This window comes from Colossoma macropomum, unplaced genomic scaffold, assembly GCF_904425465.1.
Source record: "Colossoma macropomum unplaced genomic scaffold, Colossoma_macropomum, whole genome shotgun sequence".
Classification (NCBI taxonomy): Eukaryota; Metazoa; Chordata; class Actinopteri; order Characiformes; family Serrasalmidae; genus Colossoma; species Colossoma macropomum.
The window spans coordinates 40,570,479-40,584,726 of NW_023494802.1; the positions used below are offsets into that span (position 1 = coordinate 40,570,479).

Here is a 14,248-nt window from a genome sequence, read left to right on the forward strand (position 1 = left end):
AGAGATACACCAAACCCAACAAACATCCACAAACCCAAACACTGGGCTGGTGGGATTTGTTTGTGATTGCTGGACGTCTCTAGAACATTCCCATCATTCACTCTGCCTCATCAGGCCTGGCCATTCTTTCTGAACATCCTAAAGTGAACTGCTTGTGTTTTACTGTATTTATTATTTTTTGGGGGTGTTGGTTTGTGTGTGTCTGCCCTGAGATGGACTGGCGACCTGTCCAGGGTGTATCCTGCCTTCTGCCCAATGACCGCTGGGATAGGCTCCAGCTCCCCAGAAGGATAAACAGTTTAGAAAATGTGTGTGGTTTGATTAGTTTTAGTGGAGAATGTTGGGTTGTGTAGTTTGAGCGGAGAATGTTGGGTCACTGTGTAATTTTAGTGGAGGATGTTGGGTCACTGTGTAATTTTAGTGGAGGATGTTGGTTCAGTGTGTAGTTTTAGTGGAGGATGTTGGGTCAGTGTGATTTAGTGGAGGATGTTGGTTCAGTGTGATTTAGTGGAGGATGTTGGTTCAGTATGTAGTTTTAGTGGAGGATGTTGGGTCACTGTGTAGTTTTAGTGGAGGATGTTGGTTTGTGTAGTTTGAGCGGAGAATGTTGGTTACTGTGTAGTTTTAGTGGAGGATGTTGGGTCAGTGTGTAGTTTTAGAGGAGGATGTTGGGTCAGTATGTAGTTTTAGTGGAGGATGTTGGGTCAGTGTGTAGTTTTAGTGGAGGATGTTGGGTCAGTGTGTAGTTTTAGTGGAGGATGTTGGGTCAGTGTGTAGTTTTAGTGGAGAATGTTGGGTCAGTGTGTAGTTTTAGTGCAGGATGTTGGGTTGTGTAGCTTTAGTGGAGGATGTTGGGTCAGTGTGTAGTTTTAGTGGAGAATGTTGGGTCAGTGTGTAGTTTTAGTGGAGGATGTTGGGTCAGTGTGTAGTTTTAGTGGAGGATGTTGGGTTGTGTAGTTTTAGTGGAGGATTTTGGGTCACTGTGTAGTTTTAGGGAAGAATGTTGGGTCAGTGTGTAGTTTTAGTGGAGGATGTTGGGTCAGTGTGTAGCTTTAGCGGAGGATGTTGGGTCAGTGTGTAGTTTTAGTGGAGGATGTTGGGTCAGTGTGTAGCTTTAGTGGAGGATGTTGGGTCAGTGTGTAGCTTTAGCGGAGGATGTTGGGTCAGTGTGTAGCTTTAGCGGAGGATGTTGGGTCAGTGTGTAGTTTTAGTGGAGGATGTTGGGTCAGTGTGTAGTTTTAGTGGAGGATGTTGGGTCAGTGTGTAGCTTTAGTGGAGGATGTTGGGTCAGTGTGTACTTTTAGTGGAGGATGTTGGGTCAGTGTGTAGCTTTAGTGGAGGATGTTGGGTCAGTGTGTAGTGTTAGTGGAGGATGTTGGGTCAGTGTGTAGTTTTAGTGGAGGATGTTGGGTCAGTGTGTAGCTTTAGTGGAGGATGTTGGGTCAGTGTGTAGTTTTAGTGGAGGATGTTGGGTCAGTGTGTAGTTTTAGTGGAGGATGTTGGGTCAGTGTGTAGCTTTAGTGGAGGATGTTGGGTCAGTGTGTAGTGTTAGTGGAGGATGTTGGGTCAGTGTGTAGTTTTAGTGGAGGATGTTGGGTCAGTGTGTAGTTTTAGTGGAGGATGTTGGGTCAGTGTGTAGCTTTAGTGGAGGATGTTGGGTCAGTGTGTAGTGTTAGTGGAGGATGTTGGGTCAGTGTGTAGTTTTAGTGGAGGATGTTGGGTCAGTGTGTAGCTTTAGTGGAGGATGTTGGGTCAGTGTGTAGTTTTAGCGGAGGATGTTGGGTCAGTGTGTAGTTTTAGCGGAGGATGTTGGGTCAGTGTGTAGCTTTAGTGGAGGATGTTGGGTCAGTGTGTAGTTTTAGTGGAGGATGTTGGGTCAGTGTGTAGCTTTAGTGGAGGATGTTGGGTCAGTGTGTAGCTTTAGCGGAGGATGTTGGGTCAGTGTGTAGCTTTAGCGGAGGATGTTGGGTCAGTGTGTAGATTCCTGCCCTGGTGGTCAGACTGTGTCAGAATGGTGGGAGTGCTGCTGAAAGGCTCTGTAGACACTCAGAGCTCCGGGACTCTCGCCAACAGAAGTCTGAACAAAACCCTGTTTAAACAGACCGTCCAGAGATGATATCAGCAGCAGAATCACTGAGGACTTTTAGAAATGACCTGACTGCCCTCAGCACTGTCCATTCTGCTACAGGGAAAGAGCACCCTCACACTGTACATGGGTTTAGAAATAGACAGACAGACAGATAGACAGACAGACAGACAGACAGACAGATGGATAGATAGATAGATAGATAGATAGATAGATAGATAGATAGATAGATAGATAGATAGATAGATAGATAGATAGACAGATGGATGAATAGATAGATAGATAGATAGATAGATAGATAGATAGATAGATAGATAGACAGATGGATGAATGGACAGATAGATAGATAGATAGATAGATAGATAGATAGATAGATAGATAGATAGACAGATGGATGAATGGACAGATAGATAGATAGATAGATAGATAGATAGATAGATAGATAGATAGATAGATAGATAGATAGACGATGATGATGGACAGATAGATAGATAGATAGATAGATAGATAGATAGATAGATAGATAGATGAGATGAATGGATAGATAGATAGATAGATAGATAGATAGATAGATAGATAGATAGATGAGATGGACAGATAGATAGATAGATAGATAGATAGATAGATAGATAGATAGATAGATAGATAGATAGATAGATAGATAGATAGATAGATAGACAAATAGCGATAGATAGACAGACAGATGCACAGATAGACAGATAGAGATAGATAGATAGACAAATAGCGATAGATAGACAGACAGATGCACAGATATACAGACAGATAGACAGACAGACAGATAGACGGATAGATAGACAGATAGACGGATAGACAGACAGACAGATAGATGGATAGACAGAGAGATAGACAGACAGACAGACAGATAGCGATAGACAGACAGACAGCCAGACAGATAGCGATAGACAGACAGACAGACAGCCAGACAGACAGACAGATCCAGTCCATCTTTTCATTATTTAAATAAGTTTATTTTATACAGTTCACAGGCAGATTTGGGGCTTTTACACATTAAAAACAAACAGAAGAGGTAAAAACGAATGACATCACTGTAAATCGTGTCACAGTGTGATCAGTATAAATGAAGGAGGAATAAAAATCACAGGAACCCAAACTGAAGGTTTTACAGTGTTCTCTGTTTCACACGTGCAGGACAGAACACAGCACAGAACCACAGAACCTTCACGCTCACTCACACGCTGGAGTAGGCTCAGTCCGGTCCCCTGCAGTGAGTGTGAGAGCCTCATCTGAATTTGGCTCAGTATGAACAGAAACAGGAAGTCGGCCGGCACCATCGCGATTTTGCATAGGAAAATATTTAACACCCCACGTGAACATCAGACGTTTCTGCATTCAAACAAACAAACAAGCAGAATCTTTCCGAGCGGCATTTTACAGTCATTTGTTTGCTGTTTTTCCACAGAACGGTGACAATGAGTGACCATGTCCTCACTGACCGCCGGACATCTCTATAGAGAATAACTACAGGGGAGAAACAGGTGAGGTCAGCTGGTTCACAGTGGGAAGAGAAACAAACCACTTTGGAAAAAGAAAGAAAAAAGTCTCTGGGGTTCTCATTCTTCTTTTTTGCACCACATTACAAACACATTCAGCAGACCATTCCAGTTTCAGTGGACGCTGAAGGCCTCACTTTTGCATTTTTCTAGTTTGTTTGCGTTTTAAAACCATTTTTCACATCACAGACATAAAACATGCTTTCTGCCAATGTGCTTTCCTCCACAGTGACCTGTAGTGCAGAACTGACCCAAAAGAAACTCATGGTGGCCTCAGATAGAACGAGCACATAACACACACACTCACTCACACACACCAGACAGTACGGCGGCTCAGTTCTGGAAATATTGGAGTCCAGTCTAATCAACGTGATTGGAATCAATGATATGAGTCAGTTTAACTGTACAGTTCCCGTGAACGCCTCCCCCTCAGCAGGTGTGAGTGTTGGGGAAACCATCAGAAACCATGTAGAAAACACAAAAAAAGACCAAAAACGACTTTTTTTGGTTAAACTAAGCTAAAAACTCGAAACGCTATACGCTGTGAATTTACTCACAGCTCTAATCATCGGCCTGATTAAACCGATTAAACAGCTCCAGAGACTCAGCGTCTGCCCAGACGGCTAAACTGATCTGCTGGCGTGTCGGTCAGCCAGAAACTATCGTTTATAAAGCTGCGTATTTGTTTTCCTCAGTGAAATATTAAAGACTAAACAGCGTCTGTAGATAATCAGCTTTATTCAGTTTAACTTGTACACACTGTTCCCTTCTATGCTGGATATTATTTCTATTGAAAAAGTCAGAGCGGCTGCCGTCGCGTTTCCATGGCAGCGGGTTTACTGATTGGTTCTGAACATGTTGTCGTCATGTTAAAGCGACGTACGCATCGGTTAGTTGTTACTGGTTAAGACACGACCTGCGGATTTGTGGTGCAGCCAAATTTAGTAAAGGATAGTCTGAAACTAACTGGTGTAGCTGACTCAGCAAAGCCTTTACGCCCAGTATAAACTTACGCAAACCTGGCTCAGTCCTGGTTAGTGAACTTGACGAAGTTGATTCCAAGAGTCGATAAGGTCACACATTTTCTTGATTCTCGAAATGAAATATTATTACATAAGCCCCCTTTCATACATGCACGTTTATGTGATGTGAATACTAAACCGATGTGCTGGTTTATCTGCACAACAGGCAGGAAATGACCGGTGTGAATGGAAGCAGCTGTGAATGATAACATTAGCAGGAAAACAATCTTGATGAAGGGGAGCAAAGCTGAGGTTTCTGTGATGAGTTTCAGGTTTCAGGTTTAGTGAAAAACACCAGCGTGTGTTTGGTGCATGTCTCTGGTGGCACAGCACTCGAGAGGAGCGCTAAACCTGCTCCTAGTGCACAAACGGCTGCTACTGCAGGAGAGCGGCATGAACTACTAAAGCCCTGAGAAAAATATAGACATTTACTCATAATGAGAATTTTAACATGATTATGACTTAATATCTCAGAATTATGACTTAGTGTCTCGTTATTATAATAATTTTCTGATATTGAGATATCATAATATGGATAGATATGAAGGAAGTTAATCGTATTTTGACTTAACATCTCACAATTATGGCTTAGTATCTCATAATTATGATCTACTTTCTCATAATTACAACTTAGTATCTCATAATTATGATTTACTATCTAATTATTATAAGAATCTTACAATAATGAGATCTCATAACATGGAGAAATATGAACGTTTCTCATATTTTGACTTAGTATCTCATAATTATGACCAACATTCTCATAATTATGGCTTAGTATCTCATGATTATGACTTAGTATCTCATGATTATGACTTAGTATCTCACAATTGTGACTTAGTATCTCATAATTATGATTTGAAATATCATAATTATAACTTAGTTTCTCATAACTATGACTTAGTATCTTGTAATTATGACTTGTGTTTTATTCTTAGAATTTGATTTAGTGTCTCATAATTATGATTTACAATTGTATAATTATGACCTACTTTCTCATAATTATGACAGTGTCTCATTTTAATAATCTGGCCTCTCATAACTATGACAAACGTTTGTCACTATTATGAAATAGTAAGTCATTATTATGAGATACTTTGTCATAATTACAATATAGTAAGTCAAAATTACGAGAAACCTCATTATTATGATATGCTATGTTGCCTTTTGTTCGAGTGGTGGAACAGGCGTCCGTACTGAGCAGAACTTTTCTGTGAGGCTTTTGTTTTTGCCCTAAACGGGACATTGATTCCGGAATTGCTGTAAGCGATGATCAATGGAGTCGATTCCACATCATTTTTTTCAAATTTCAGTTTCAAAAATCAAAACACAGGAAAAAGATCTGGCAACAGAAAAAGTGCGTTATTACTTAATACACTATCGTGATTGACGGTATGAATGATAAGGGATCTTGTTACATTTACTCCTCCGTTCTTCAGATATCAGTTTAATTAAATGGCCTAGACCGTAATCTGGAGAGCTCACGTTCGCTAGATTAACGTGGATTACTACTGGGGGGCTAATTGAACTGTACCTGATTTCCACTGTCGACTGCGGAGGGCAGATCAGCGCCGGTGAAGACGACTCCAAGACACTTTTTGCTACAAACTGTACATTTTGCTTTGTTTTCCACTTCATCCAGCCAATCTACTGATGTAGGCATTATTATTCAGATATCTCTAATGTCTCACGCTCTGGCTCATGTGGATGTGGGTAAATTTGAACGTCGCTGTGTAAAAGCCTTTAAACTTTTCCCCCAAAATGCCTCGAATCAGAGAACTGACTCCGTTTGGGATCGACTCTCAGCCTTACCAGACAGTTTCTCTTCACATAAGGCAAAGAAAAAAACCTGCACCTGCTTTCCATTCACCGGACTGACCATCCATAAACAAACCCCTCAAAGCTACTGTGAGAGAATCAGTCATTACCTCAGAGGCCTCATTCATTAAGACAGTTCAGTACAAACTGACTCTCCGGCTGAGATTAAAGAACAGAGCCAATCAGAGTCAAAACAAGCAGAGACCCTGCTCCTCCTCGGCCTTTCATTTGTGTGAATTCATGCTAACACTTTATTTGAACAGTCCACTGTAGATGCTTTGCAGATGTCGTTAAATTACGTCTATGACTTTTCCTCAACCATAAGACTAACACTCTCTCTGGCTTTACAGGGCTGCTCAGGCCAAAATGAGGCACATGACTATCACTACATCTGTTGGGAACGTGGCTACTCGCCTCGTACAGCAGTGCTGTAGTAGCGTCCAGAGATTTTACAGGTTAAAGACCAAAAACCCCTCCTGATGATGCACCTTGGCCCTGCTGACGAGCCCTGGTCATTTAAGGGGTTAAGCGTCTGTAGATGATCAACAGTGGACTATTCAAATAAACTAGAATGAGAACTCGGTTCTAAAGACGGAGGTGGAACACATTTTTCAAAATTTCTGCATAAATAAACGGTTAAGATGTAAGTGAAGTCAGTCAGAGTGGTTTAGAGTCAGAACTGTTCACAGTGGTGGTGATAGGAACCAGACATCTGAAGAGTTCAGTGCCTCTAAAAATGTCTATATTTGTGTTGTAGTCATGGCAACCCCTGGTTCCCATCACCACCACTGTCTCTACAACTGACCGTTTCACAACAAACCCCTCTGAATGACTGTTTACTGATCATCTACTTAATTATGCAGAAATTTTAAAAAAATGGTGGAGTTCCCCTTTAACATCACTGTCACTGAGAGCATGCGGTCATTTCAGGGTCACACAATGCCGTAAATTTTCCAGCGTGTTTACAGACACAGAGTAGCTGTGACTCCAGACACATCATTCTGTGTGTGTGTGTGTGTGTGTGTGGTGTGTGTGTGTGTGTGTGTGTGGTGTGTCGTCTGTTACACTGGGACACGGCTCTGAGTTTCAGGTCATTTAAGGTCAGCGGAGGCCATGAAGTGATAAACTACATTCCACTGGGTCATCTGGACACACAGAGACTGGGGTAGTGGTGGACGGGGGGGCGGGGCAGAGGGGTCAAGTAGAGGCTGTAGGACGAAGAAGCTCCAGCTGAGACTCCAGAGTAACTCTCTGTAGATGAACCTCCTGAGGAGAGAGAGAGAGAGAGAGAGAGAGAGAGAGAGAGAGAGAGAGAGAGGGAGAGAGAGAGAGAAGGAGAGAGAGAGAGAGAGAAAGAAATAGAAAGACATGCAGAGAAAGAAGTAGAGAAAGTGAGAGGAAAAAGAGAAGAGGAGAGAGAGAAAGAACGAGAGGGAAAGTAGACAGACAGAGGAGGAAGAAAGAGAGAAAGGAGAGAAATAGAGAGAAACAAATTGTAAGAAATATAGACATAAAGAAAAAAAGAATGAGTGAAGAAAAAGAAAGAGGAAGAGTGGGTTAGAAAGAGAAAGAGAAAGAGAGAATGATATGCACAGACAGAACGTGAGAGAACAAAAGAAAGGAGGACAGAGAGAAAATGAAAGAGAGGGAAAGTAGAGAGACAGGAGGCAAAGAGAGAAGAGAGAGAGAGGAGAGAAAGAGAGAGAAGAAATAGGAGGAAAGGACAGAGGCAGAGAGAGAAAGAGTGGAAAAGACAGAAAGAGAGACAGATAGAGGGAGAGAGAGAAAGAGGTTTAGTGTAGAACTGAACTATGAATGATAAAGTGAACGAATTAAATTCCTGCAGTTTATTACAGTGTTATAAACCCTATATACAGTTTCTCTGTTTAATCCTGTAAAACTCTATGTGCTGTTTAAAGCTCAGACTGAAACACACACACACACACACACACACACACACACACACACACACACACACACACACACACACACACAGACACACACACACACACACAGAGACACAGACACACACACACACACTAATACACACACACACAGACACACACACACACAGACATACAGACACACACACACACAGAGACACACACACACACAGAGACACACACACACACACACACACACAGACACACAGACACACACACAGACACACAGACACACACACACACACACAGAGACACACACACAGACACACAGACACACTAATACACACACACACAGACACACACACACACACACTAACACACACACACAGACACACAAATGCACACACACACAGACACACACAAAAACACACACATACGCACACACACACATACATATACACACACACACGTGGCCGTGTGACTGACAGCTCAGATAGAACTGAGAGATCTTTGACCTCTGACCCTTCAGAAGGCCTCTCTCACTCTTTCACACGTGTCCAGGTTTTCAACACTGACCTCTGACCTTTCCTTCTTTTGTCGGTGCGTCTGCGTTTGTCATTACTGGCCTTTCTAATGTGCTCTAATACACACTGAACACACCGATACACACCAACACACTGAACACACTGATACACACTGAACACACACTGATACACACCGACACACACCAACACACACTGATACACACCAACACACACTGATACACACTGATACACACCAACACACACTGATACACACTGATACACACCAACACACACTGATACACACCAACACACACTGATACACACCGATACACACCAACACACACTGATACACACCAACACACACTGATACACACTGATACACACCAACACACACTGAACACACTGATAGACACCAAACACACTGAACACACTGATACACACTGATACACATTGATACACACTGATACACACAGATACATACCAACACACTGAACACACTGATACACACCGATACACACTGATACACACTGATACACACAGATACACACTGATACACACTGATACACACCGACACACACTGATACACACTGATACACACCAACACACTGAACACACTGATACACACCAACACACTGAACACACTGATACACACTGATACACACCAACACACCGAACACACTGATACACACCAACACACTGAACACACAGATACACACCGATACACCGAACACACTGATACACACCAACACACTGAACACACTGATACACACCAACACACCGAACACACTGATACACACCAACACACTGAACACACAGATACACACCAAACACACTGAACACACTGATACACACCGAAACACACTGAACACACTGATACACACCAACACACCGAACACACTGATACACACCAACACACTGAACACACAGATACACACCGATACACCGAACACACTGATACACACCAACACACTGAACACACTGATACACACCAACACACTGAACACACAGATACATACCAACACACCGAACACACTGATACACACCAACACACTGAACACACAGATACACACCAACACACCGAACACACTGATACACACCAACACACTGAACACACAGATACACACCAACACACCGAACACACTGATACACACCAACACACTGAACACACTGATACACACCAAACACACTGAACACACTGATACACACCGATACACTGAAACACACTGATACACACTGATACACACCAAACACACTGATTCACACCGACACACACTGATACACACCGACACACACTGATACACACTGATACACACCAACACACTGAACACACTGATACACACCAACACACTGAACACACTGATACACACCAACACACTGAACACACTGATACACACCAAACACACTGATACACACTGATACACACCGACACACACTGACACACACCAATACACACCAACACACTGATACGCCCCGACACACACTGATACACACCAAACACACTCATACACACCGACACACACTGACACACACCGATACACACCAACACACTGATACGCCCCCACCACACACTGATACGCCCCGACACACACTGATACACACCGAACACACTAATACACACTAATACACACTGATACACACCGATACACACTAATACACACTAATACACACCAAACACACTCATACACACCGACACACACCGATACACACCAAACACACTGATACACACCGACACACACTGATACACACTGATACACACCGATACACACTAATACACACCGAACACACTAATACACACCGACACACACTGATACACACTGATACACACCGAACACACTAATACACACTGATACAGATCAAACACACTGATACACACTGATACACACCGATACACACTAATACACACCGAACACACTAATACACACCGAACACACTAATACACACCGACACACACTAATACACACTGATACACATCAAACACACTGATACACACTGATAGACACTGATAGACACCGACACACACTGATACACACTGATAGACACCGACACACACTGATACACACTGATACACACCGACACACACTGATACACACCGACACACACTGATACACACTGATACACACCAAACACACTGATGCACACCAAACACACTGATACACACCGATACACACCGACACACACTGATACACACCAATACACACTGATACACACCAAACACACTGATACACACTGATAGACACCGACACACACTGATACACACCAAACACACTGATACACACTGAACAGACCAATACACACTGATACACACTGAACAGACCAATACACACTGATACACACCGACACACACTGATAGACACCGACACACACTGATACACCCCGACACACACTGATACACACTGATAGACACTGACACACACTGATACACACTGATACACACTGATACACACTGACACACACTGATACACACTGATACACACTGACACACACTGATACACACGAACACACTGATACACACTGATACACACTGATAACGACACACTGATACACACTGATACACACTGATAGACACTGACACACACTGATACACACTGATACACACTGACACACACTGATACACACTGATACACACTGATACACCCCGACACACACTGATAGACACTGATACACACCAAACACACTGATACACACTGATAGACACTGATACACACTGATACACACCAAACACACTGATACACACTGATACACACCAATACACACTGATACACACTGATACACACTGATACACACCAAACACACTCATACACACCAAACACACTGATACACACTGATAGACACTGATACACACTGATAGACACCAATACACACTGATAGACACCAATACACACTGACAGACACTGATACACACTGATACACACCAAACACACTCATACACACCAAACACACTGATACACACTGATAGACACTGATACACACTGATACACACCAAACACACTGGTACACACTGATACACACCAATACACACTGATACACACTGATACACACTGATAGACACCAATACACACTGATACACACTGATAGACACTGATACACACTGATACACACTGATACACACCAAACACACTGATACACACTGATACACACTGATAGACACCAAACACACTGATACACACTGATACACACTGATACACACTGATACACACCAAACACACTGATACACACTGATACACACCAAACACACTGATACACACTGATACACACTGATACACACCAAACACACTGATACACACTGATAGACACTGATACACACTGATACACACCAAACACACTGATACACACTGATACACACCAAACACACTGATACACTGATACACACCAAACACACTGATACACACCGACACACACTGATACACACTGATACACACTGATACACACTGATACACACTGATACACACTGATACACCAAACACACTGATACACACTGATACACACTGATAGACACTGATAGACACTGATACACACTGATACACACTGATAGACACTGATACACACTGATACACACTGATACACACCAAACACACTGATACACACTGATAGACACTGATACACACTGATACACACTGATAGACACTGATACACACTGATACACTGATACACACTGATACACACCAAACACACTGATACACACTGACACACACTGATACACACTGATAGACACTGATACACACTGATACACACCAAACACACTGATACACACTGATAGACACTGATACACACTGATACACACTGATAGACACTGATACACACTGATACACACTGATACACACTGATACACACCAAACACACTGATACACACTGATACACACTGATACACACTGATAGACACTGATACACACTGATACACACTGATACACACTGATACACACTGATACACACTGATACACACCAAACACACTGATACACACTGATACACACCAATACACACTGATAGACACTGATACACACCAAACACACTGATACACACTGATACACACTGATAGACACTGATACACACTGATACACACTGATACACACTGATACACACCAATACACACTGATAGACACTGATACACACTGATACACACCAAACACACTGATACACACTGATACACACTGATACACACTGATAGACACTGATACACACTGATACACACTGATACACACTGATACACACCAAACACACTGATACACACCAAACACACTGATACACACTGATAGACACCAAACACACTGATACACACTGATAGACACCGACACACACTGATACACACCGACACACACTGATACACACTGAACAGACCAATACAGACTGATAGACACCGACACACACTGATACACACCAAACACACTGATACACACTGATACACACTGATACACACTGATACACACCAAACACACTGATACACACCGACACACACTGATACACACTGATAGACACTGACACACACTTTAAAGCGACAGGTCAGCAGGAACGCAGCCGTCCCCTAGCAACCACCTGGGATACCATAGCAACCACCTAGCAACACTGTAGCAACCACCTTGGATACCATGGCAACCACCTAGCAACACCTTAGCAACTACCTTTGATACTATAGCAAGCACTCAGCAACAGCTTAGCGACCACCTGGAACACCATAGCAAATGCCAGCAGCCACCTGGCATACAATACCAAACCCCAAACCAAACTGCATGTCCTCACTCAGGGCAGGTCCACAAGCTCTAATCCACAGCCACACTGACCCGCACTCCTCTATGTGTCGTTTTTTCATCCATCGTTCCTCCAATAGACTCCCATTCATTTTAAACAACACCTAGCAACCACTTGGCAACCTCCTGACAACCATGAAGTAAACACCCCTTACACCATGACAACCACCTAGCAACAACTTAGTAACCAATCCTTACACCATGACAACTGCCTAGCAACACCTTAGCAACCGCCTAGCAAGAATCTTAAGCTGTGCAATCAGTGCATTTTCTTCAGGAACTGCACTGTCCTGGTTTATTTTGTTGATTTCTTTAATTGAAAAGAAGTAAAACATTTTCTGTAAATGTTATTACAAATTACTTTATATTTGAAATAAAAAAAAAATAGTAATGGTGGCATGTGCAAAAGTTTGTACACCCTTCCAGTTGTAAACTCTCAGAACTTAATGAACTGACTCATTAGGCCTTAACTGACCCGTTAGAACTGGTTAGACGGATCAAGAATAGTCATTAGGAATTGTCAGCTGATGACAAATCCAGAGCGTAATAAATTCCCCGACTCTTCAAACCGTGCGCTAACATTCAAGAAACACAGGGTAACGGAAGCAGCTGGCTAAAGATCTGAAAATGAAGCCAACTGATT

The 14,248-nt window shown here is 42.5% G+C and overlaps 1 protein-coding gene across 5 annotated transcripts in view; it reads right to left on the reverse strand.

Annotated features, from left to right (window-relative positions):
• Nucleotides 1-3,053: 3,053 nt before the first annotated feature.
• reps2 (RALBP1 associated Eps domain containing 2) overlaps nt 3,054-14,248 on the reverse strand; it is a 56,150-nt gene continuing 44,955 nt past the window's right edge. For all 5 annotated transcript variants that reach the window (XM_036590938.1, XM_036590940.1, XM_036590936.1 and 2 more), the window contains one exon: nt 3,054-7,724. In XM_036590938.1, the coding sequence (XP_036446831.1) occupies nt 7,656-7,724 (69 nt within the window). In that variant the 3' untranslated portion in view covers nt 3,054-7,655. The remainder of the gene's footprint in view (nt 7,725-14,248) is intronic.